General features: G+C 38.5%; 1 protein-coding gene across 1 annotated transcript; it reads left to right on the top strand.

The window, feature by feature from the left end:
- The first annotated feature begins 6,435 nt into the window (after positions 1-6,435).
- On the top strand, positions 6,436-11,573 carry LOC136233408 (uncharacterized). Its single transcript, XM_066023053.1, has 5 exons — positions 6,436-6,772; positions 7,631-7,834; positions 7,975-8,092; positions 10,433-10,649; positions 10,728-11,573. The coding sequence occupies exons 1-5, from the start codon at positions 6,752-6,754 to the stop codon at positions 10,807-10,809; spliced, it is 642 nt and encodes a 213-aa protein (XP_065879125.1). The 5' UTR covers positions 6,436-6,751; the 3' UTR covers positions 10,810-11,573.
- Positions 11,574-26,320: the final 14,747 nt, after the last annotated feature.

Genomic DNA, 26,320 nt, shown 5'->3' on the forward strand with positions numbered 1-26,320 from the left:
ATTCACACTATCGCATTATAATTAATTAACCATATAAAGTTCATGACTTTTTAATAAACTAACTATTTAGTCCATCTATTTATAATTATGTTAATTAATAGTTTAATTTTAAATAAAAATAATAAATTTACCTTTGTATCATAATATTTGTATATGTTATTTAATTAATATTTTATATAAATTTTACATTCATGCAATTCATAATCAAATTAATTATTTTTTTGATTGAAATTGGGACGAGATAGAATTTGGACGGAGTGGTCCAAGAACCCGCAATATATTAATAAAAGAAAAAAAGTGAGTGTTTGAACAATAATCAAATTAATTATTATTTAGTGTATTTTTAATCAAATTTATAATAACTTAATATTTGAATTTGAATAATATTAAATATATTTTCCATATAATTTTTTTTATGTTGTGTTTATAATTTAAGTAGTATTGAATTTTTAATATATTGATTAATGATAAATTAAATAGTTATTAAGTGTTTTAGCATAACCCGTCAGTTTTTGAGCTCGGTTTATTAAGAAACTATCTGATCGTGAGTTACTCTCGAGCAGCTCATTAATTCTCGTGAACTTTCTTCGCGAAGAACTCATTAATTATGCAAGCTATACAGTTTTGAAACCTACAATCACACAAAACTAATTAATTTTATATTTTTCCTTTTATAAAAATACTAAAATTATTAAAAAAAAATCGAACTGAGCTTGCTCATGAGTTTGTTCATGAACATTGTAATCGAGCTTGTTCCTGAGTATGTTTATGAGCTCATTCACAAACCTATAGTCGAGCCTATTCACGTGTATAAATCTGAGTTTCATCATTCTCAATCTCGGCCCGTTTACAAATCAAGCCTTAAAATCGTGCTCAAATTCGGCTTGTTTATAAATCGAGCCAACACGATCGATATTTTATTGAGCCGAACTACGATCCGCTCATCAGTGGCTCAGCTGACAGTGATGTAAGTGATGCGGGGCATCTTTCCCTAGGATCGGGTCCGGAGGAGGGAAGTCGGAGGAAGGACCAAGTACGAGCAACAAGCGAGTAAAGAGGCCAAAACAATACAACATAGCAGCTCAGACACGCTTCACGTGTATTTGGACACGCTTCGTGTGTATTTGGACACGCTCCGCGTGTACTTGAGATTGATCCGGAGAAAGCCCAGAAGGTCACTTACGTAGGGCTTGGACGGGGCATGCTCCGTGTGGAAGAAAACACTCTCCGCGTGTAAAAAGGAATGACCCGGAGAAGAGTTCATCAGCCAAAGTACGTCCCGTGTACTTTTGGGTACGTCCCGCGTAGAATGAGTACTGATCCAGAGAAGAGCTCATCAGCCAAAGTACGTCTCGCGTACTTTTGGGCACGTCCCGCGTATAACAGATACTGATCTAGAGAATGGCTCATCAGCCAAAGTACGTCCCGCGTACTTTTGGGCATGTCTCGAGTACTTTCACTTTTTTCAGGAACTTGTGCCTTACTCCAGCTTCCTTGTTATTTACACATTTGGTCCCTCAGCTCCTTTCCCACTTTCAAACCAACCCCCTCCACTTACCTTTACCCCATTTACCCCTTATCTTTATGCTTTAAGTAATTATGTAATCTACCCTTTATGTAATTAGGCAATTAGGGTTTTTGAGATGATATAAATTCATCTCTTTCTTGTAATTGTTCTTCAACTTTTTATCAATCAAATATAATTCTTCTTCAAGAAGCTTTGTTAAGGTTTTCACCTTCAACAATGGGGGATCTTTGATTTCCTGTGGATTTAGTCCATGAATTGGGATCCACTCCTTCTAGTTTAGCTAGATAAGTTGTTATTCTTTGTTAGTTTATGATTAAAACTAACACGTCACGAATTCAGATAAAACCGATTTGTATCAGTTGGTATCAGAGCCGATCGTTTTCCTTGAACGGAGACTTCTTTCGACTATGGTTCAACCAAATTTATCTCCAAGCTATGAAGAAACCATCAACAAGGGATTGGAAAACCTCAAAGCCAAGATGATGAGGTATCATGAGAGTTGTAAGGAGGATTTTCGGGTGATGAACGAGCTAACGAGGAAGCTTACCGAATCCGTAAAGGGTCTCAAGCAAGAATGTCGAAATCACTCCCAACCAACCATGGAGGTCCCTCCTAAAGATCCATCACCAATCTTTTATCCTTTACACATTGAAGAGGTAAATCCTAAACTTCCAATTTCTCATATTGAAGTTGTGGATAGTCCTATTGCTAGGAAGAGATTGGATGTTTGTGGTGTTGTTTGTAGTGTTGAAGTGGATTTAGATTCTCATTATGGGTTATTTGATCATGATGTGGTGAATGAGAATGTGGATTCATATGTGGATGAGGAGGAAAGAGTGTTTGTAGGTGAGGATGTTGGGAAAGCCCATATAGCAAGTGATGCTCCCCAAGTGTTTGATGAAATGCCTCTTAAGCATAACCTTGTTTGTAAGTTTGAGGAAATGGAAAGCATTATCCTTGAGGAAGGGGAGAATGACATTGGGCTTATTAATCTCTTTGAGAAGAATGATGAAATTTCATTATGTGTGGAGATTGATGGCTATGGAGATGGGAGAGATGTTGGTGGATCAACCATGTTGGGTGGTTGCATGTCTTGTGAGTCAAGCGGCTTGGCACGTGAGTTGGTCGGCTTGAACTATAGGGGGAAGTGGAAGGAAACGAGAGATCGTGGGAAAAGACGGATCGTGGATGAAGAAGAGGAGTTAGTAGGGGAGATTGATGAAGAGGAGAACCAATCCGAGAATGAGCTAGTAAGGCATGAGGAATGTGGTTATCGTGAAGGCGAATTCGAGGATGAGGTTGAAGAGAGAGAGCACGCTTCCGAAGATGAAATATGTGAGGATGGTGAATTTTATCATAGTGCAAATGAGTTTGATCATGATGAAGATGGTAGATTTTACCACGGGGAGGATAAACATCGACGCATTGAGTGGAACCAATATGGGGCCGCTTATGAGGAAGACAAAGATGGGGTCTACTATGATGAGAGTGGGCGTCCGTGTGTTGAGTGGGATCAACATGGGGCTCCTTATGAAGATAATGAAGGTAGATTCTATTGTGATGATGAGTTGGAGGAGGTTGAACGGAACTACAACGAAGAGACTTATGAGCATGATGAAGGACGGTTCCGAGATGACTATGAGGAGGAAAATGTAGAGTGGGACCGTAAGGAAGGTGCTTATGATGGGGAAGAAAATCGGTTCCAAGATGAGGAAGAGTCGGGAAGTGTTGAGTATGAAGACACATATGAAGTTGATGATGGTGGCAATGAGCACAATGTGTATTTGGTGACTAGGGTGCCAATGCCTAGTGAAGAGGAGCCTAGCCAACGTCATCGATTATTTAGAACTCGATGCTTAGTTCGTGGGAAGAAGTGTGAGATGGTGATCAACGGAGGAAGCCAAGTGAATATCATTAGTCGGTCCGCCATGAGCAAGTTTGGGTTGGTTCCCGAGCCACATCCTAGACCTTACCACCTTGGTTGGGTCAACAAGGTGGAAAAGCTTCAAGTTACTCATTGGTGTAAAGTTCCTTTCGCTATTGGAGCTTATGGGGATGAAGCTATGTGTGATGTAGTGGAGATGGGTGCTTGTGATGTGCTACTTGGTAGGCCATGGCAATTTGATTGTAATGCCTCACATGCGGGAAGAAGCAACACCTACACCATATGCAAAAGCGGAATCTGATATGTCCTTACACCTTTGAAGAGTTCTCCTAGTAAGAAAATGGAGACCACTTTGGAAGAATGTCCAACTCGGGAGTTGAATGTGAATGGGTGCATTGGTGGAACGGGTGAGACATTGAGTCACCTTGATTTGGGTTCCATGGGTGAGATAGCTAGCCACTCTCCTAATGAAGTCAAATCCCAAGAGGGGAATGAAGTTGAGAAGGGGAGTAGCAAAGTTGGAAGTGAAGAAGTTGATCCGATGTCCGAGGGTGACAAGCACATGCATCTTAATGAGCCACCTAAGGGGTTTCCTAAAGGGCTTCCACTTTTGAGAAAGCTACCACAAGACATAGTATGGGATCTGGGAGATAGTGCACCTAGCTCTAAAAATGGTGAGTTGAGCTCTAGAGAGGAGGAGGAAGGTTGCTCTATGAAGCCTTTTGTGCTTTGTTGAGATATTTGTGTTGGAATCTTGGATGTGTATGTTGAGGGAGAACCTTCCCGATGATGAGCCTATGGGAGATGATCTTATTGTGAGAAAGAGGAGCTTTATATTGAGGGAGAACCTTCCCTATGATGGAACCATGAGGGATGATTTTGCTGTGGGCTTTGGTGATTGTTCATTGAAAGGGAATGGCTTCCCGGGGAACATAGAAAGGATGGAAGGAGATCAAGACTTGGTAAACTCGGAACTCATTATTTTGCGCTTTATTGCTATGTATGTGTGGGGATATATGTGGTGCTTGATGAAGAAGCATCAACCCTATAAGGAGTCAATGAGAAGCGATCTTGTGATGAAGAGACTGGGGTTTATGAAGTCTTTGATGAATGGGAATAGCCGCCCGAGAGATGTTGAGAAGATTGACGGAATTCAAGGCTTGGAGAATGATAGCCAAGTTAGTAAAGTGGCAAGTCTTGAAGTTCCGAGAGTGTTGACCCAAGGGGAGGGAAGAGCTACTATGTGTGTGCTAGGGCTCACTATGACATGGGTTGACAAATATCATCGGGATATTTCGTTTGATGTGGGCCATGGGCAAGGAGAGATTGAGCATTGTAGCCGGGTTAGTGGAATGAGTGATAGCAAAGTCTGGGCATATTCAAGTCAAAATCATGTTTGGGTTGTGAAGAGTACTCAAGGGATCGCTCCAATTTGGGTTGATTTATGACGCCGAGGCATGTCACTTGAGGTTGGCTATGAGCGAGTGGAGGTTGAGCCTAGCATCCGGGGTGATGGCGTGAGGTATATTGAGGTTCGGGCTTATTCGACTCAAGACCATGTTGGGGTTTTGAAGAGTGCTTATGGGGTTGATCCTAGTTGGGTTGATATGTGTCGTCGGGACATTCCATTCGAGGTAGGCCATGAGCGGAAGAAGATTGAGTTGACTCCTCAAGTTCGTGATGGGGAGATCAAGAGGTTCCAATGGTTGTCTGTTCAACGAAATGAGAGGCGTCGGAAGACCATCCAAGCATTTGTTGGGAAGTGGTTTGACAAGCTTCGCCAAGACATTCCATTCGATGTTGGAAGAGCATCCGATATTGGTGGAGATTGGGAGATGAGTACCATGGAAGATGAATGCCGGGGTGAAGTACTAGTTGAGATATCGGGAGAAGCTCGTGAGGAGATGGTGAATCCGAAAATATGTGGAGTGGACTTCTGGAATTCATCTCGAACAACACCTTAGTTCGATTTAAGGGCTTGGTTCCGCTCAACACGAACACGTCTCTTCAATGCGTGGCAAGAAACTTGGGGTCAAGTTCTTTTTAAGAGAGAGTGTATGATGCGTCCCGCGTACTTTTGGGCACGTCTCAAGTACTTTCACTTTTTCAGGAACTTGTGCCTTACTCCAGCTTCCTTGTTATTTACATATTTGGTCCCTCAGCTCCTTTTCCACTTTCAAACCAACCCCCTCCACTTACCTTTACCCCATTTACCCCTTATCTTTATGCTTTAATTAATTATGTAATCTACCCTTTATGTAATTAGGCAATTAGGGTTTTTGAGATGATATAAAGTCATCTCTTTCTTGTAATTGTTCTTCAACTTTTTATCAATCAAATATAATTCTTCTTCAAGAAGCTTTGTTAAGGTTTTCACCTTCAATAATGGAGGATCTTTGATTTCCTATGGATTTAGTCCATGAATTGGGATCCACTCCTTCTAGTTTAGCTAGATAAGTTGTTATTCTTTGTTAGTTTACGATTAAAACTAACACGTCACGAATTCAGATAAAACCGATCTGTATCAGTAAGGTAAATTTGAAGTATCTTATTATTGTGTTGGAACCAAAATAAGGTAAAGTAAGTAAATATTTAATAGTGGAACCGATTGAATTAAACATGCAAATGTCCATTTGAGCTTGCAGCGTGTACAACATAACTCCATCCCATCAAGTGTTTTTAATTCTACAAATTAATGAGGTTGTGAAGACTCGAACTCTCGATCGTTTGGTTGAAGAAGCTTTGGTATCATATTATGGAACCAATTATAAAAGTTTAAGTAGATAGTTAAGGCCCGATTATAGATCTAATATTAATCTCTGACTGTGTTTATCTGTAAATAAAGATAAAATTATATTAAAATTACCATAAAAACTCACACCTACCATATCATTTAACCCTCAAAACAATATTTGTTTATAGTTACTTTTATCTTTATCTCACTAACTTCCAAAACAAATATAATGTTATAATAACAACCAATTAGATAGTGAAAGATATTTCCACCTTTATCAAGTTCACATTTACAAAACAAACACATTTTAAAAAGCATCATATAAATAACCACAGGAATCCCCAAACTCTCATCTCCAATTCAATTTCTCCTGTTTCCTCTCTGTTTCTTCCCAAACTTCTAAACTAACTCACTTCATAAATCCCCAATTTTTTTCAATTCTAATTCACACAACATTTCACAGAGAAAAAAGACATCTTTTCCATTTTTTAGACTCTGTCTTCTTCAAAGGTTTAATTTCCATCTTCTCAGAAGACAAAAAGTTGCAGTCTTTCTGAGTTTTATGATCTGGGTTTTCTTGTTTTCTTCAAATTAGGCTCTGGAAATGGCGGATCATTCTATGTTGGTAAGCTTTGGTTTTTTTAATTTCTGGGTTTTTATTTTTTGGTAAATTACACCCATGGCTCTGAATTTTTCCACTTACTTCATTATGGCTCTTCAACTTTAAAATTGGACATTACAGTCCCTAAAATTTGCATTTTACTACCATAATGACTCGTTTTAACTTTGATCAAAATGAATAATTTAGCCACTGATAACTTTTTTACTGTAGAGATGATTGAAATGATATTCAGAGAAACTTTAATTCTTGAATTTTTTAATTTTGAAGTCATTTAGTTGATGCTTGATCAAGAGAGATGAAGTAGTTCTTTAGAGAGAGAAGTTGCAAAATTGGTGATTTGAAAAATCGAAGACAACGATTTTATAGAAAATTTGATTTTTAACAACTTTAATTCTTATCTTACATTTTTCAATTTTGATATCGCTATTAGTCATTTTTACTTGGTCCGTAGTATATATGACCATTATATTAGTAAAATGCAAAATCCAAGAAGTATAATGTTCAATTTTAAAGTTCAGGAGACCATAATGATAGTAAATGAAAAGTTTACGAATCATGAGTGTAATTTACCTTTTTATTCTCTGTATGATTTTCTTAAAAAAATGACATAAAATATCAATTTACCTCTAATTATAAAACAATACAATCTCAAATGTCATTAACTGAATTTTCCGTTAGCGATGTTTGAAATTGCATCGTCCTATATTAGCGAAACGGAAAAATATACATCACCAAAATAGGAAAGAAATGGAAATGGTGCAAACTCAAAAATTACTGAAAAAAGAGTTACCATGTTAGACTTAAAATTACATTATTTTGCGATAAATTATGACTAAATTTTTCTCTTTTTTTATATATTAGGATATGGGTTCTTGTGTCCAAAATAGTGAGGGAATAGAAGAAAATACAGCAAGTCAGAAAATATCAGTTATGGACCACTTAAATGGAATTCAATATATAACCAAGAAATCCGATAACTTCATAATCGACATGGAAAGCTTCTCCTCCCATGGCGGCAGCAGCAGCAATAATAAACAAATCATCAACGGAAATTCAAGAATCACTGTGAGTTTCTTTCATTTATTTTCTGTAAAAAACAAAACATGTCAGAAAGTTTCCAGACAAACAGACAAGACTTTAATTATCGAATGTCTTCTTTTTGTGTTTTTATTTCATTAATTAATGATTATGTTTTATGAATAAAGTTGCAGAGGAACCTTTCAAGAAAAGGCTCTCTTCGTGGGGGTGGGGGTGGCGGTAGCGGTAGCAGTAGCGGTAGTGGTGGAAGCGACACCGCAATGAGTGCTTCTTCCTCACCAAGAGGTAATAATTTTTTACCTTTTAAAATTTTACCAATTAAGATTGATTTGAGTGGTTAAAGACTTGAAGTCGTCTAAGATAGATCTCGAGTTCGAATCCTAACGAAGTGTCTGGTGAGTTTCGAACCGAAAAATCGGATAAACTATAAAAAAAAAATTGTAATTTTTTTGAAAAAATTATTCATCTTGATGAATCTTCGAACAAATTTCAAACAAATAATTTTGTTTCTTTAATTGCTGGTTTTGTTTTTATACCTTTGGACCTTGGGAATTTGGTTAAAAAAAATTAGTTCATAAGTCTTCAATTTTTAAATTTGATATATGGAGCCTCCATTAATTATAATTATATAAAATGATATTTTCCATATGAATTTGAAATTTGAAATTTATATAATTCGAAAATGTTTGATGTGATTATAGAAAAATTATAAATATATTGTTTGGTTAATATATCTTTAAATCTCTATATTTGTTCAGAAAAATTAATTCTCTATATTTTGAATTTTTTTCTATTTAAAATTGGTTAAAATGATTTATTGATCTTTTAATTTCAGGTAAAAATTCTTTTTTATGAAGATGAAGTCATATTGCATTAGCAAAGTCACCGTTAATATACGTACCTAATAAAATTATATATGATCCAAGAATACACTACAAAATAAAATTATACGTGATCACATAATAAGTCACAAAATCGATATTAATATGATTAGATTAACATAATTATGATACAAAAACTTGTTAAGATTAACTCATTTTGACGCTAATCTAGCACAAACGCTACACAATAATTATCCCCTCTAGAAAATAGGGATATAATTGAATTTTTCTAGCAGGCAAGAATGTATTAAACTGATTAATTTTGCAAAAATGGGGACCAATAAATAAAGAAAGCCATTTGTTGAGATATTTGCCACGTATTGAAATTGGGTCCAAAATAAAATTATATTTCTTATTTTTGCCAATTTGGGGAAGGCCCATCCAAATTTGTTTTCTGACACAAATTGTCGCATGCCACTCTACTCCTGCTATCATTTGGCCTAATATAGTGGTACACCACCAAAGTCAATTATCAAATTCATCCTACAAATTTAGCCTTTAACGTATAATATGCTATAAATTTAACTATAATAATTTTAACCTTACATGATAAAAAAAAAAAAAGTTAGAAACAACTAATTTCACTATTATTTAACTGTCACTTCAGACCTTTTAAACAAGTTTATGATAAAATAAAGTAATTTCATACATTTTTTTTTGTTAATAACAATCTAAATATCCTAAATATAATTACTATTTAGAAAGTTCGATGCGACTAATAACCGAAAGTTGAGAGTGCATGCACAGTCTATCACATGGGTAAGACTCTAGTTTGACGAGATGAACTTTTGCAAAAAAAAAAAAAAGAAAACAATTAATTTAATTTAGACAGATTGAAACCAGACTGTACTCCATCTTAAAATCTAAATTTCAAGCTTAGCCCAAATAAGCAATCTAAAAAAGAACATATATTATTTAGTAAATGATTTAGTTGTTTTTATATTTTTACCTAACACATTGTCTAACCCTTGTACTTTAGTAATATACTGTTTAGTCTTTAATTTTTATTTTACTTAACAATTTAGTCTCTTATAAGCTATAAGTTATAACAGGGCTAAGCTCTTTAATAATTCAAATATTTAAGGGACTAAATTATTAAATAAAACAAAACTTAAGGACTATTAATAAAATACGAAGACTAAATAATGTATTAGGTAAAAATATAGGACTAATAAATTATTTATCCTATATTTTTTAATAATAAAAATTTATATTTATATTTAAAAGTAAATATATTTAATATTAATAGGATGAACTGGGCAGGGTCGGTTCGTCTTATTTCATAAATTTCAAGCCCACCTTGGAAATACAAGGGTTTTGATAGACCTAAAGTAAACCTAACGTTAATTTTTCTTGTCCAATCTCGATTCATTAAAAATGCCTCATGGATATCGGGATACGTGAATTGGTCTAACTGCACCTCCACTTAGTGGAATCCATCACGAGAGGGTGGTTTTATGTGGCTTTCTCGCGAGACGAAGGTTTCAAAGAACCGCAATTACATCTTCAGACCCTCTTTTAATTTCAATGCATGTTGAATGAAATATGTGGAATTGGTAGGCATTAATTAAATTAACATGCTAGTTAGCACATAATAAATAGAATAATCATCCATTTTGTTAGTTGCATTTTGGTGAAACCATGTGAAATTTGCATTATTTGGTGATAAATATACTATTTATTACCATGTTACAACATAGTGTCTATTTTTTCACAATGATTCAATCTTCATCTGCTTTTTTAGGGTCTAACATGACCGAAAAGACATCATTGATGGGTGCGGTCCCGGTCGATCATTCTATGAACCCACAAGTTCATCATCAGATCACTATTAACACAGGTACAAGCAACATTAATGTATCGGCAGAAAGGAGACTCGCCCTCCGGGGGAACAGTTTCAAGCGACCGCCTTCTTCGTGGGCAATCGACCCGAAAAGGGTTCTTTTATTTTTCGCTACCTTGTAAGTTTTACGAACCACTGAAGCTACACTAATTATATCATATACTATGGTTATAAAGTGTATGAAATTGTTTGACAGATCAAGCATGGGGAGTATTCTGCTTATCTACTTCACTCTTTCGATCGCGAAGTTCGGTAACGAAGATTCGGGTCCTGGTTAATACCGGGATTAGAATAAAAGAACATGGATTGTTCTATGGAGCAAAATGTAGAATGGATGAAAAATAGTCTTTTCTGAAGAGAATTAGAGGGAGAAATTTAGAGATGGAAAGAAAAAAAGCTAACCTACCATATTGAGAGATGAAGACAAAACGACACTAGATAGGGACAAAGAGAAGAAATCTCTTTGTGTGAAAAAGAAGGAAGAAATTAATGCTTTAGTGTAGAGGAAAGATGATCGTGATGTTGTCTTTTCTTACATCTTTTCTTTCTTTCTTTTTGAGGGGGAAAAAATCATCCCGAGTCTCGTGATTATTCTAATTTTAACTCATTAAATTTATAATCTTCCATTTTAATATAGCTAAAAAAAGTAAATTGTAAATATAAAACTCGACTAATATAGCATTTTAAACTGATATTCTAAAACATTAACGAATATATTTAATAAATAAATTCAAATTCAAATATTTTTAAATCATATAATTCAATCACATAGAAATTATCTAAGGCGATATACTCATACTTATCACAAATAATTTTAGATTCTATTCATGTCCCATACCGTTTTATATAGTTCCACCATTATTATTAGCGTCGAGAAGTTTCAAGAATCCATAAAACGGTATTCATTGCCATTTATAACTTAAATCAATGTTCTAAAAACTGGTCAAGGCGTCTAGACGAAGACTTTTACCATCCCGATTTTTTTAATACATTAGTTTATTCAACATCATAAAATATTAACTAGTTTATGCTAGAAGGATAACTTGTTAATTTTTTATATAACTATATATTAAATTAAATTATTTTAATATACTATCGATTTTGTATATATAAATTCAAGATTACATAAATTAAAAATATTGCATAAAATAAATATTATATGAAAGATACTAATGAAGACATCTCTAGTCTGAAGCCGAGAGCCGGAGAGGATAAGGGTGCAACAGAAGCGTAATAAAGGCACGAAGGAGCTGACCTCCATGCGGTATGTCAGTTAGATCACGCCCCGCATGGGACCATTGTTCGAAGGGGAGGAGAAGAGCCATTCTTAGAGGATCGAGGTCAGAGGCCACTCACGTGGAGCATCGGTTAGATCACGCCCCGCGTGGGGCCATTGTTTGAAAGGAAGGAGAAGAGTCATTCTTGGAGGATCGAGGTAAGGAGGCCACTTAACCGGAGCAACTGTTACTTGACGCAAAGCGTGAGTTTGTTAGAAGAGACTTTCTCGTCAAGTTCCGGTGGAGGAGACAATGGCTAAATTTCATTTATTTACTGTCTTACCATTGTACCTTATTTACCCTACTGCAATTTCTTATTTTTGTCCCTATTCTACCCTTAGGGTTGCTCCTTTGATTATAACCCTAGGGTGCCCTTCTTAATCTTTTATCTTCATTTAGAGGGAGGTATATAAGCCCTTAATGAAGACAATTTTTTTATGAATATGAATTTTTAAGCCTCCATTGTTGAGAGCTCTTATTTTCTTTGGGATTGACTCCTTCAAGCTTGACTTGTAAAGAACTTTTTTTTTGTGGATTTAAGATTAAAATCTTCACTTCGATTTACGATCCATAAGAGATACATTCGATATTATTTTAAAATATTGGGTTATTATAATTTTGACTATAAGTACACGGAATAAAAATTACAATTTTATTAATATTATGAAAAATACATAAAACTTAGGGTCTGTTTGGTTCAGCTGTTAGCTAATAGCTGTTGCAGTTGTGGTTGTTGTTAGCTGTTTGCAGTTGCAGTAAGCTGTTAGTTGTTGCTATTAGTTGTTTGTTATTAGCTATTTGGATAAATTACACCCATGGCCACTGAACTTTACCTATTTTCACATTATGGCTACTGAACCTCATTTCTTCTCGGTATGACCACTGAACTTTACACTTTTTAACACTGGTGGCCACTCAACGGCTCAAAAGGACCATTGATGGATAAAAATAAAAAAATCCAAAGCGTTAATAATATTCTAAGGAACTTTAATTCTTGAAAATTTTCGTTTCGAGGTCATTTAGGTGTTATTTGGTTAGGAGAGAGAAAATGAATTTTTAGAGAGAGAGAGCGCTCCAAAAAATGTGATTTTCGAAAATAAAAAATATGGTTTCATGGTAAATGTCGTTTTGAACAACTTTAATTCTTGAATATTTTCATTTTGAGGTCGTTAATGATCGTTAACGGTCATTTTGAGAAGTTAGTTAAAATTGAGTGGCCACCGGTGTTAAAAAGTGTAAAGTTCAGTGGCTATACTGGGAAGAAATGAAGCTCAGTCCCATAATGTGAAAATGGATAAAGTTCAGTGGCCATGGGTGTCATTTACCCTTAGCTATTTAGCTACTAGTTTTTGGTAAAATTATATGGAACTGTTGTTGTTCGGATTTAAAATGTTTAATGCGAACATGTTTTAAATTAATCAACGAAAAAACTATAAAAGATAAAATATATAAAAAATGGTCATAACATTTAAAACTAGGAATAATTTTACTCTTAACGTCTAAAATGATGCAAGTTTACCCATAACACTAGCAGCTAAGAGCAATTTTATCCATAACATTGGCAAGTTGGATCAATTTCAGGTATTATTAGAAAATGATATAACCACTACCCACGTACTCCATTATCACCCTAGATATGTGTACCCACGTTCAGCATAATCTTTTACCGATAATTCACAGGTAACTTCCTCCTTTATTCCTATAAATGGGTTGAAAGCCGCAGAGGAGGGGGTTGGCTTTGGAGAGAGAAAAGAATACTATATTTTACGGTATTTGACTTAAGTATTGGAGCGTTTGTGGGAAGACCGCTTCCCACACTGTAACAGGTTAATCCTCAAAGAAGATCAACCTTCATCCAGAGACGTTCAACCTTCATCCAGGGACGTTCAACCTTCATCCAGAGACGTTCAACCTTCATCCAGGAGGTTCGATCCTCAAGGAACGTCGACCGTCGTCATCCTGATTGGAAGGACCGCCTTCCTTCAGAAGTTCAACATTGATCTCATATTATACAAATTAATTGTTTAGTTCAGGCTACAACAATTGGCGCCGTCTGTGGGAAACAGATCAAAAAGTCATTCATTCAACATTATCTACTTTTCGTAATAAAAAGATGCCTCCCAAGAAATTTCAAGTTCCACCTTCTCAAGGATCCCATATTCCGGACGAACACAATGCACATCCAACCAACGAAGAAGAACGTGTTGAAAACGTTGAAAACCAATATGGGCCGTCAAGAACAAATCCACCTACCATTCCCTTTGCGGATTATGAAGAGTTGAAGAAAAAATTTGAAGAAAACAATAATCAACTCCAAGAATTAATGCTTTTTGTCCAATAAGAAATGCGAGACAAAGAGTTTCGAAACAAGGAAAAAGGTCCTGAGGTAGAGATACCACACGATGAAATTGAAGTCTCAGAACCACGTGAAGGAGGAAAGCGCAAGGAAAACAACTTAAAGATCCATGAAGTTGTGGAAAGTTCTTGCAAAGAAAATTCGAAGGCACGTGAGAAAGCCGGAGAAGAATCCATGTTCAACGCGAAAGAGACAGTAGACCTTAAGAAGATGATTGAAAAGGTGCTAGAACAAAAGAAGTTTAGTTCCGAGCAATGACGAACAAGCAGCAAGGAAAATTCCTTTTTCGGGAGAGATCATGAATAAACCCCTCCCTCAAAAATTCAAGATGCCACAACCCGCCACTTATTCTGGAAAGGGTGATCCCTACGATCATATGCAGAGTTATGAAGCGGTAATGCTATTACACGGATGGGAAGACGCCATAATGTGTCGAGCTTTCTCCCTCACTCTATCAGATCATGCTCGCACGTGGTTCAATAGCTTCAAGGAAAGCTCCATCTCTAACTTTGATCAATTAAGAAGAGAATTCATGAAAGCATTCATCATCAACACCAGAAGGAAGAGGATGCGACGTATCTCCTCATAATAAAGCAAGATGAAAAAGAAAGTTTGAAGGACTACATAGAAAGGTTTCGCGTTGCAACTCTGGAGATTCAGGATCTCCAAGCTGGAATGGCAGTTGCAGGAATACTCTAGGGAACGAGATCGCAAGATCTCCAAAAATCTCTTTCTTATGATCAACCCTCAACCTTGGGAGATCTGTTCAGCCGGGCTAATAAGTTCATCCTTTCCGAGGATGTGATGAAGAACATAGGGGCGAGGGAAAATCAAGATAGGAAAAGAAAAAGATGAAGTTGGAAGAAGAAATGAATCAAGACATATCCCTAAATCAAGATACCAGGGTTTCATGCCTTTACTCTAACCTCATTCTAACATCCTAGCAGCTATTGAGAGATCAAGGCCTCTTACATTCCCTCCCAAAGCCGACAGAGTGAGGGAAAAGTTTACAGACGCCTATTCCATAAGACTCAAGATCACTCAACTGATTGATGCAAGCAATTGATGAATGAAATCAAATCACTAGTACGACAAGGTAAGCTTAAAAATTTCATTTATGCAGAAAGTTCGAGAGGAGGAAAACCACGAAACCCAAAAGGAGAAAGGTACATGGAGAACCAGGAAAGTGATGGTCGAAGGTACCCGAAAGCAAAAGATGATAAAAAGGAAAAAAAAGATAAAGCTCCAGCTCTTAACAACAAACCGGCAGATGGATCCTCTTCATCAAAGAAGGCTTATGCTAGACAAGCTTATGAGGTCAACAATGTGATGAAAGCCCAAGAAGAAGAGTCCATAACTTTTACCCCTGCAGATCAAAGAAATGTAGTGATACCCCATGATGATGCAATGGTGGTTTCTGCTACCATAATGAAGTTCCCAGTGGAAAGAATTCTCATTGATAGTGGGAGTTCAGTCAACCTCCTCTATTGGAATTGTTTCAAGAATATGAATTTTTCTCTGGATAGATTGAAGAAGGTGTCAGCCCCACTCTTTGGCTTCTCGGGGGAAGCCATCCAAGTGGCAGGGTCTATCCAATTACCAATCACGTGGGGCGATGAGCCTTGTAAGGATACAAGGATGGTGAATTTTATGGTAGTAAAATCTATATCTCTAGCCTATAATGTGATACTAGGAAGACCATTAATTATTGGCCAGGGAGCCATGATATCGTCGGGAGACTTATTAATGAAGTTTCCTACACCAAACGGTATAGGGCAAGTGAGAGGAGATCAAAAGAAGGCTCGCAACTGCTACGTTTCTTCTGTTAAAGGAAAATATGGTGCAAGTGCAGAGACAATGGCGATTTATAAAGAATCTGACAATAAGCCAAAACCAAAGCCAGTTGAAGAAGTTGAAGCGATACCGCTGACAGAAAATGATCCAGCAAAAATAACATATATTGGAAGTAAAATGGCAGAAGAAGTGAATGGTGAAGTAATCGCATGCCTTAAGAGGAACATGGACGTGTGTGCTTGGGTTCCTATAGTTATGCCTGGCATAAGCTTGAGGGTAGCTTCCCACCACTTGAATGTTGATCCAAGCATCAAGCCAATCAAGCAAAAGAAAAGAAGAATAGCTCTAGAGAGGTAAAAGGCTTTAGAAGAAGAAGTTGACAAGTCGCTTGAGGCAAACTTTATTCGAGAATTTTATTACCCTGATTGGCTTGCAAACATTGTGATGGTGAAGAAACCTAACAAAAAGTGGAGAGTATGCATAGATTTTACTGATCTGAACAAAGCTTGTCCGAAAGATTCATATCTGTTGCCCCAAACTGACAAGATGGTGGATGAAACATCTAGCTATAAGCTGTTGAGCTTTATCGACGCATACATGGGGTATCATCAAGTAAAGATGAACCCTCCCGATGAAGATAAAACTGTACTTATCACTGAAAGAGGAACCTACATCTACAAAGTTGTGCCTTGTGGGCTTAAAAATGCAAGGGCCACATACCCTATGATGGTTAACAAAGTCTTCAAATCTTTGTTGGATAATACCATAGAAACTTGCGTAGATGACAAGATTATCAAAAGTAAGAAGGGTGAATCACATGCGGAAAAGCTCGACAAAGTGCTCTATGTATTGAGGACCCACGTTATAAATCTAAATCCTAACAAATGTACTTTCGAAGTACAATCAGAAATTTTTTTAGGTTACATGATAACTGAAAGGGAAATTGAGGCATGTCTAGAGAAAATCCAAGCTATTTAAGAGATGAAGCCTCCTACGTCCATTAAAGAAGTTCAACGCCTAAGATTCACAAGACATAGAAGGCAAATTACTTGAAGCTCAAAGCAGTTGCATTGTACAACGCTCATTATGAATAAAGGAAGGTCAACCGTCATCGAAGAACCTTCGTCTTCATCAAGGGACCTTCGACCTTTATCAAGGAGGTTCAATCCTCGAAGAACGTCGACCTTCATCATCATTCTGGTTGGAAGGTCCGCCTTCCTTCAGGAGTTCAATCCTCAAGAAGGTTCCATTATCAAGGAGTTTCGATCATCAATGAGGTTCGATCCTCAAAGAACTCGACCTTCGTCATCATTGTGGTTGGAAGGTCCGCCCTCCTTCAGGAGTTCAATCCTCAAGGAGGTTCCATCATCAAGGAATTTCGATCATCAAGGAGGTTCGATCCTCAAGGAGGTTCAATCCTCAAGGAGGTTCAATCCTCAAAGAACTCGACCTTCGTCATCATTCTGGTTGGAAGGTCCACCTTCCTTCAGGAGTTCAATCCTCAAGAAGGTTCGATCATCAAGAAGGTTCGATCATCAAAGAGTTGTCTCTATCAAGACCGTTAAGACATATGGGTGTAACAGACCATGAATGCACACAGATCAAGGCTGTTAAGACGCCTGGTGTAGAAAAAAGCATAAACGCTTTCACCACGGTGCACACAGTTATCAAGGCTGTTAAGACGCCTGGTGTAGAAAAAAGCATAAACGCTTTCACCACGGTGTACGCAGTTATCAAGGTTGTTAAGACGCCTGGTCTAGAAAAAAGCATAAACGCTTTCACCACGGTGCACGCAGTTATCAAGGCTGATAAGACACCCGGTGTAGAAAAAAGTGAAACGCTTTCACCTTGGTGCACGCAGTTATCAAAACCGTTAAGACATATGGGTGTAACAGACCATGAATGCACAAGGATCAAGGCTGTTAAGACGCCTGGTGTAGAAAAAAGCATAAATGCTTTCACCATGATGCACACAGTTATCAAGGCTGTTAAGACGCCTGGTGTAGAAAAAAGCATAAACGCTTTTGTTGAAACACCTTTCCACATGATTTTGATTTGACAAAATTATTTGAGTATATGTTTAAAAGTATTCTAAAACACACTAAGTTTAAATGCTTTGATTTATTACACTAATATGTTTGTTCAATGTTGAGTTAAATTATTTATAAGACATAAAGACTAAAAGGCTAAAGGCCCAAAGGAAAGTCAAAGGCCCAAGACAACTCGACCCGTGTAAACAAAACGTTGTCGTTGTGAACAAAATGCAGCTCAGCATGAAGAAGGATCTGGAAGACTTTATTTATCTACTTCGGAACGAAGCTGCTGAGTTGGACGACAAAGAGTGCAAGATAGCAGCTGAGCAAGGAACAACTTCAAGACAAAGTATTTCTACTTTGGGTAAAGTTCAGAAGACACAGAAAGCTGTCTGGAAGACTTTGCCATAAAAGGCGAAACATTCTGCCTGTCTGTCTAAAAGCTGCTCAGCACTGACCGAAGACAGAAGATGCAATAATCTGATTGGCCAACGGCACTGAGCGTGTACTGAGTGACAACGACATCAAGCCGTTTCCCTCCAACGGTTATTTCGAAATTTGAAATAACCGATACCTCAAGTGTCACTATAAATAGGCCTTTCAGTTGCTTCATTCGATGCAGATCTTCAACAAGCCATTACGCTGACCAAATTTCTACTCGAAGAATCTGTGTGAAAAAGCAAAGCAAATACTTACACCAATTTCCATATTACTGTGTAAAAGTCTAGAGTGATTATCCAATCATCTAAAGTGTCTTAGCAATTGTTGTTTAGGACAAACTTATTATCATTTCTAGAATTAGAAAGGAGAGGCTGAGTACTCGGTTATAGTACTCAGTAATAGAATAGAAGTGAGTAGAGGTATAGAGGAAGGTACTCTTGTTATACTCAGCTTCTTGTTGTAAAAGGTTTGATGCTCTACCGTTAAAGAGCTCAGTAGAGAATTTGAAAGCTCGGAACGTGTTCCGGGGACAGGACGTAGGCATAGAGGCCGAACCTGGATAAATTTGCTGAGTAACATTGTTCTAACCTTAAACTCCTTTAATATATATATTGCTTGCTTAAACAAAACCGACCAAGTAAAGAGGTAACGCTGAGTTGTGTGCATTGAGTATCTGAGTTCAGGAATAGACTCAAGTGTTATCTCCTGACTCAACGAAAGAAGCTGACTTAGTCACCAGTTGACTAAGCTAGTGTCTTACTTCACTCAGCGCGCTGTGTAATTCTCTTTCAAAGAAAAAGAAGTCAGCCTCAACGTACTAAAATTTTAAATAGTTCCTATCCCCCCATTTGGAACTAACTTGTTACGTTATAAGGGACCAACAAGTGGTATCAGAGCTTAAAAGCTCACTGTGAAAGGTTTAACTGCCTTGAGCTGATCCCCACTATGGCTGAAAACAGCACTCGGTTTCTCCCAGGAAATCAGTCAACTCAGATCTTACCTGAGGGGCTGTCCATTACTCGGCCTCCCCTATTCTTCGGGTCTAACTACACCTTCTGGAAGAATAGGATGAAAAACTTTATTCAGGCAACAAATATGAGTGCATGGCTTTCCATAGTCCAAGGCCCATTTGTTCCTGTTGAAGTTGTGGCTGGCCAAACAGTTGTCAAAGCTGAGGCCAAATGGACAGAAGATGATCTCAAGAAGCTACAAAACCACGCTTCGGCTATAAACATGCTTCACTGTGCGCTTGATGCTGCAGAATACAACAAGATTTCAGGTTGTGAGTCAGCGCAAGAGATCTGGAAGAAGTTGGAGGTCACCTACGAAGGAACCAACAAAGTGAAGGAGTCCAAGGTGAACCAGCAGATGAGACTGTATGAGCTGTTCGAAATGAACGATGATGAAGGAATCTCTGACATGAATGCAAGGTTTACAAACATCATCAACGAGCTCAAGAGACTTGGGAAGATCTTCACTGAGGAAGAACAAGTCAAGAAGATTCTTAGGAGTCTTCCTAAAAACTGGCAAGCAAAGAAGACCGCTGTTGAGGAAGCTCAAGACTTAACCACCTATAAGTATGATGAACTCATCGGCTCACTGCTGACCCATGAGATCTCGATGAAGAATTTCGAGGTGAAGGAAAAGTCTGAAGACAAGAAGCAAAAGTCTCTTGTCATGAAAGCTGACTCCACTGATGGAAGCTTAATAGACGATGAAGAGATGGCTATGTTTACCAGGAAGATGAAAAGGCTGTTCAAAAAGAATGACAAATATTCTAAGAAGCCTTATAAAAAGTTTGATAAGTACAAAGCTGACTCCAACGACAGCAAGTACAAGAAGGACATCTCAAAGCCCATTACATGCTTTGAATGTCATCAAACTGGCCATATCAAGTCAAGTTGTCCCTCGCTGAGGAAAGAAAGAAAGAACGGCAAGAAGGCAATGGTGGCAACCTGGAGTGATAGTGATGATTCATCATCATCTGAAGCTGATGCCACTGAGTCAGCAAAGATTTGTTTCATGGCTGACGAACTTGCTGAGCCATGTGTTTCTGAGCATGCTGACCCCTCCATTGCATCTGACGATGAGGAACATTCAACTGAGGTAATATCATTACCCTTGCTCAGAAATGAAATGGTTAATGCCCTGAGTGACCTCTACACACTTGTCAAAAAGTGTAATAAAAAGGTTAGAGCACTCAGCAGGCGATGTGACGAGGTTGAGGAGGTCAAACTGAGTGACCTTCGATATCTTCTTCAGGATAACTCAGATTTGCATAGTAACATTGGAATTATGCAAAAGTTTGTCTCTGAGGTCCAATCAGATTCTAAGAAACTGAGAAAGGACGTCACATCCATTCAGAACCAACTAAAGGTTCCAAACAAAAGAAATATTCCTCTGAATACTCAGTACCGAAGTACTGGTCAGCAGAGATGGAATCCTCAGCGGAATGTCCAGTGTGACTTCTGTGGGAAAAAAGGACACACCACAAAGGTGTGCTGGCACGCTCAGCACTGGGGTGCTGACCAGTCAGTGAGACATCCTAAACGGAAGGTCAGCTGTGACTTCTGTGGAAAGAATGGCCATACTGTCCAAGTATGCCGCCATAAAATAAAACATGATGCTTTACCTATTGAACCTAACAAGCAAGGACCCAAAAAGAATTGGGTACCTAAAAGTAACTAGTTACATTACAGGTAAGCCTGAGGTGTGCTGAGAAGTCAAAGATGTGGTATATTGACAGCGCATGCTCGAGGCATATGACTGGTGATGAAACTCAGTTCATCATATTTGAGCGTAAACGAGGAGGAAGCGTAAGTTTTGGAGACAACAAAAAGGGTAAGATAATAGGGTTAGGAACCATTAGAGGTAATCCTACTATTGAGTCTGTCTCCCTAGTCAGCGGACTCAAATATAACTTACTCAGCGTAGCTCAGCTATGTGACAATGGGAGAAAAGTTATATTTGATGACACTGGATGTAAAATATTTGAGGGTAAAACTAATGAGTTAATTTTAACTTCCCCTCGCATTGATAATGTCTTCATGCTGAACTTAGAGAAAAAGTTTTCAAAAACTGTATGCTTAGTATCAAAGGAAGAAAATTCCTGGCTATGGCACAGGAGACTTGGTCATGTAAGCATGGACCTCCTGGCCAAATTAGCAAGAAAGAAATTGGTTGAGGGACTGCCAGAACTTAAATTTGAAAAAGATCAACTATGCCACACTTGCCAAGCTGGAAAACAAACCAAACAATCTTTTCATAGCAAAAACATTGTCTCAACTAAGCGTCCATTAGAATTACTACACTTGGATCTCTTCGGTCCAGTCCAGCCGCTGAGTCTGGGTGGAAGAAGATTTTCCTTGGTCATTGTAGATGACTTTTCTCGGTACACTTGGATCATCTTGCTGAGTAGCAAGGATGAGACCTTTGAGACATTTTCAAATTTGGTTAGAAAACTTGAAAATGATAAAGACCTAAGGTTGGCTCACATCCGAAGTGATAATGGTGGAGAATTCAAGAACCAACAGTTTGTTGAATTCTGTGAAACCAACGGCATTGACCATAATTTTTCTGCTCCTAGAACGCCTCAAAAAAATGGGGTTGTTGAAAGGAAGAACAGAACCTTGGTTGAAATAGCCAGGACAATGCTGAGTGAGCATAGGCTTCCGAAGTACTTTTGGGGAGAAGCTGTCAACACAGCGTGCTATATTCTTAATAGGGCTCTTGTTAGACCTATACTAAAGAAAACTCCCTACGAACTTTGGAAAGGACGAAAGCCCAATATTGGATACTTTCGTGCCTTTGGCTGTAAATGTTTTATTCTGAATCCCAAAGATAGCTTAGCTAAGTTTGACTCAAAAGCTGATGAAGCTATCTTTTTAGGCTACTCAAAAAACAGCAAAGCATACAGAGTTTTCAATAAACGAACTCAAGTTTTAGAAGAGTCAGTACATGTTGAGTTCGACGAAACTAACCCTGTAGGAAGATATCAGCCGCTAACCGAGGATGATCCAGACTCAGTACCCGCTGATCAAGATACAGCCGCTGAGTCATTCCCTCAAGGGCTGACCAAAGGTAAAAGTGAACCTCAAATTGTTTTCACTGACCAGTCTACACCTGCAGAGATTGTTGAAACACAGACAGCACAAGACATCAATCTACCAAAGGAGATAAGGATACCAAGAGGACACTCAGAAAGTGCTATTCTTGATGCCGCTGAGAATACCCTGATGATAAGAAATCAACTCAGGAGATACCTCAGCAACGTAGCCTTCGTCTCAGTTCAGGAACCAAATAACTTCGCTGATGCTGAGCATGATGAATTCTGGATGAGCGCAATGCAAGAGGAACTTGATCAATTCAGAAGAAACGATGTATGGGAGTTAGTGCCACATCCAAGGAGTCTGAAGACCATTGGAACAAGATGGGTCTTCCGCAACAAGCTGGATGAACAAGGAAATGTAGTCAGGAACAAAGCAAGACTTGTAGCTCAGGGCTACAGTCAGCAAGAAGGTATTGACTATGGTGAGACCTTTGCCCCAGTGGCAAGGCTAGAGGCTATTAGAATTTTATGCGCTTATGCAAGTTATATGAACTTTAAACTATTTCAAATGGATGTTAAGAGTGCATTCCTTAATGGAGTTATAAATGAGGAAGTTTATGTTAATCAGCCTCCAGGGTTTGAGGATCTTAAATTCCCAAACCACGTTTATAAACTCAAAAAGGCTCTGTACGGCCTCAAGCAAGCACCACGTGCTTGGTATGAGAGGCTGACCAGTTTCCTGCTGACTAGAAATTATGTCAGAGGCAAAGCTGATACAACCTTATTCATTAAGAGAAAGGGTAAAGACACCCTGCTGGCACAAATATATGTTGATGATATTATTTTCGGTGCTACTAGTCAATGTGCAAGGAATTTAGCAAGCAAATGCAGACTGAGTTTGAAATGTCAATGATGGGAGAACTCAACTTCTTCCTTGGACTTCAAATCAAACAAGGGAAAAATGGCATCTTCATCAGTCAAGCTAAATATGCCAAGGAGATATTGAAGAAATATGATCTTGAAAATTGCAAGCCAATATCTACTCCTATGGGCACTGACACTGTCCTTTGTGCTGACGAGAATGGTAAGTCGGTAGACAGCAAATTGTATCGAGGTATGATAGGCTCTCTACTTTACTTAACAGCGAGTAGACCGGACATTCAGTTCTCAGTATGCTACTGTGCTAGATATCAATCTAACCCTAAGGAATCTCATTACATAGCTGTAAAAAGAATCCTTAGATATTTGCAAAGCTCAGTGAACACAGGTTTATGGTATCCCAACACTCATGATTTTACACTCGTTGGATACACTGACGCTGACTATGGACGAGACAAGCTTGAACGAAAAAGCACCTCTGGAGGATGCCACTTCCTAGGGAGCTGTCTTGTATCCTGGTTCAGCAAGAAGCAGGCGTCAGTAGCCTTGTCTACCACTGAAGCTGAGTACATTGCTGCTGGAAGCTGTGTTGCTCAAGTCCTTTGGATTAAGCAACAGCTTGAAGACTATGGTGTTCAAACAAAGACAATGGAGGTCAAATGTGACAACAAAAGTGCAATTGATCTATCAAAGAACCCAATTCAGCACAACAGGATGAAGCATGTCAGCATCAGACATCACTTCATTAGAGACCATGTACTCAAAGGTGAGATCAAGCTGACCTATGTCCCAATGGATGAGCAGCTTGCGGATATCTTCACGAAGCCACTGGCTCGTGAGCAGTTCAGCATACTGAGAGAAGCCATTGGTATGTTTAATCCTCTTCAGTAAATTCCAGTTCTTAATATATATTCATGCTGAGTGAATTACCATGCTGAATGCTATTACTTGCTGAGTGGATAGATGTATGCTGAGTGTTTAATGCTAAATGAATGAATATCACATACTGAGCAAATATACGCACTGAGTAGTTATCTCAAACTGAGAAACCAATTACTTAAACCATCCATTTATGTAAAACTGACCACTCAGAATATAGAACGATTAGAATTCTAACACTGAGTAAAAGACCCGTTGCACTTAATGCTAAAGCACGCGAATAGCCACCTAGGATGACGTATGCGCCGAATGTGTCATAAATGCCAGGATCCTTGTCGGTTGACAATCCCAAGAACAAACTGACACATGGATTCGATAAGATCCACCTCTCACCTCTATAAATAATGCGCAAATCCCCATTTTTATCTCTTTACGCTTACAAAATTCTCTGGCATAAATATTTTCTCTCTCAAAAACTTCAAATCATTCATATCCTCTCTGCGAAAATGACGAATGATTCTGTAAACATCTCTGATGTCGGTCACCTATCTGCTGGAAACCCTAAGCCTCCTACCCAGCATGATCAAACCAAAGCCACCACACCGAGCAAGAAAAACCAGACTGACCAAGGTAACTCTTCCAAGGCGAAGAAACCTAAGCAACGAACCTACACCAAGGTCTATGAGAACGTCAGGGAGTACAAGATGGACTACTCAAGGTGGTTCTCGAAAGAGTTTGTGGAAAGAGAGCAACCATTCTGTGAGTGGATTTCGAAGAATGGCTGGACCGAGCTATTCTCAATAAGCTACAATACCTACCCTGACTTGGTAAGGGAGTTCTACCACAACCTGCGTGTCGCTGATGAGAACCAGGACCACTTAGTCACTAAGGTGAAGGACAAAACCATCTTCATCAATCCCACCTACCTAGCCAGCCTTCTGAAACTCAAGAATGAAGGAGCTATTCTTAGGAAGTCTGGAGATCAGGACATCACTGGGTATTCCACTACGTTCTGCAAACCTACTGGCCATGCTGGAGAAATCTCCAGTACTTCAATGGGCCAACACCAAAAGATGGCACACTACCTGCTGACCAATTAAATCTACCCGAAGATAAATTGCACCAGCTCAGCAACAAACTTTGAGCAATGCTTCATATGGCATATGCTGACCTACACGCCCATCAACATGCCAGTATTCTTGATAGTCGGTTTTCAAAGGAGCACTGGAACTCTAAGGCTGGGCTCACTCATTACCAAAATCCTCCTTGACCACCGAGTAGACCTCATGGGGGAAACTAAGGGCCAAGGATCAGAGATTACTGCCGCTGCCCTATTTGCTTTAAAGTTTAATCAGCCAATCAAGAAAGCAAAAGGTGATGCTGACCCAAACGCTGAGGGGACGGTAATAAAAAAGGGCAAAAGAACTAAGGCCCCTGCTGACAGGAAGAGGAAAGCTGTGCAAAGCACCTCTAAGGAAGTTGTTCCCGCTCCTAAGAAGATAAAGATTGTGTCCAAAGGAACGACTGCACAAGCTGAGCCCAAGTCAGCTGAGAAAAGACCTAGGCAAGATGAGCCTGAGGCAGATGAAAGGGAAAACGTTGATGAAGAACCTCTGAGTAAGAAGCAGAAGAACTCTTCGGAGTTAAGTCCAATCGATGCCATTCCTGCTGGCTTCTTTGTTCCCGACGACTCTCACTATGCTCAGAGTCAAGGTATTGCCGCTGAGCAACAGAACGATGAAGTTGAACTGGATGATCAGTTCATTGAACAGTTGGAAGAAGAATTAGATGAGGAAGATAAGGATGATGAGCAAGAAGAAGAAGGAGAAGAGAGTGGTCAGGATGACACTCAGGAGACAGCAAGTGAAGAAGATGCTGAGCCAACTCACACTGAGTTGACTACAGAAGAAGGTGCTGAGCAAACAGAACAGCAGAATGCTGATGAAGGAGAAAATTCTCCATCTCATTCAATTCACGCTGATCCCACTCCTCCAAGGACTCAGGGAAAAAGAAGAAGACTTGTCAAGGCACATACAACAACAGTGCTTGACTTCATGGATGATCTAACGCAGAAAAGACCAA

This window comes from Euphorbia lathyris, chromosome 6 (assembly GCF_963576675.1).
Source record: "Euphorbia lathyris chromosome 6, ddEupLath1.1, whole genome shotgun sequence".
NCBI classification, from domain to species: domain Eukaryota; kingdom Viridiplantae; phylum Streptophyta; class Magnoliopsida; order Malpighiales; family Euphorbiaceae; genus Euphorbia; species Euphorbia lathyris.

Coding starts and splice junctions, on each gene's coding strand:
- LOC136233408 (XM_066023053.1), top strand. CDS start 6,752: ATGGCGGATCATTCTATGTTG. Junction 7,835..7,974: donor ACGGAAATTCAAGAATCACT/GTGAGTTTCTTT, acceptor TTATGAATAAAG/TTGCAGAGGAACCTTTCAAG. Junction 10,650..10,727: donor CTTTTATTTTTCGCTACCTT/GTAAGTTTTACG, acceptor ATTGTTTGACAG/ATCAAGCATGGGGAGTATTC.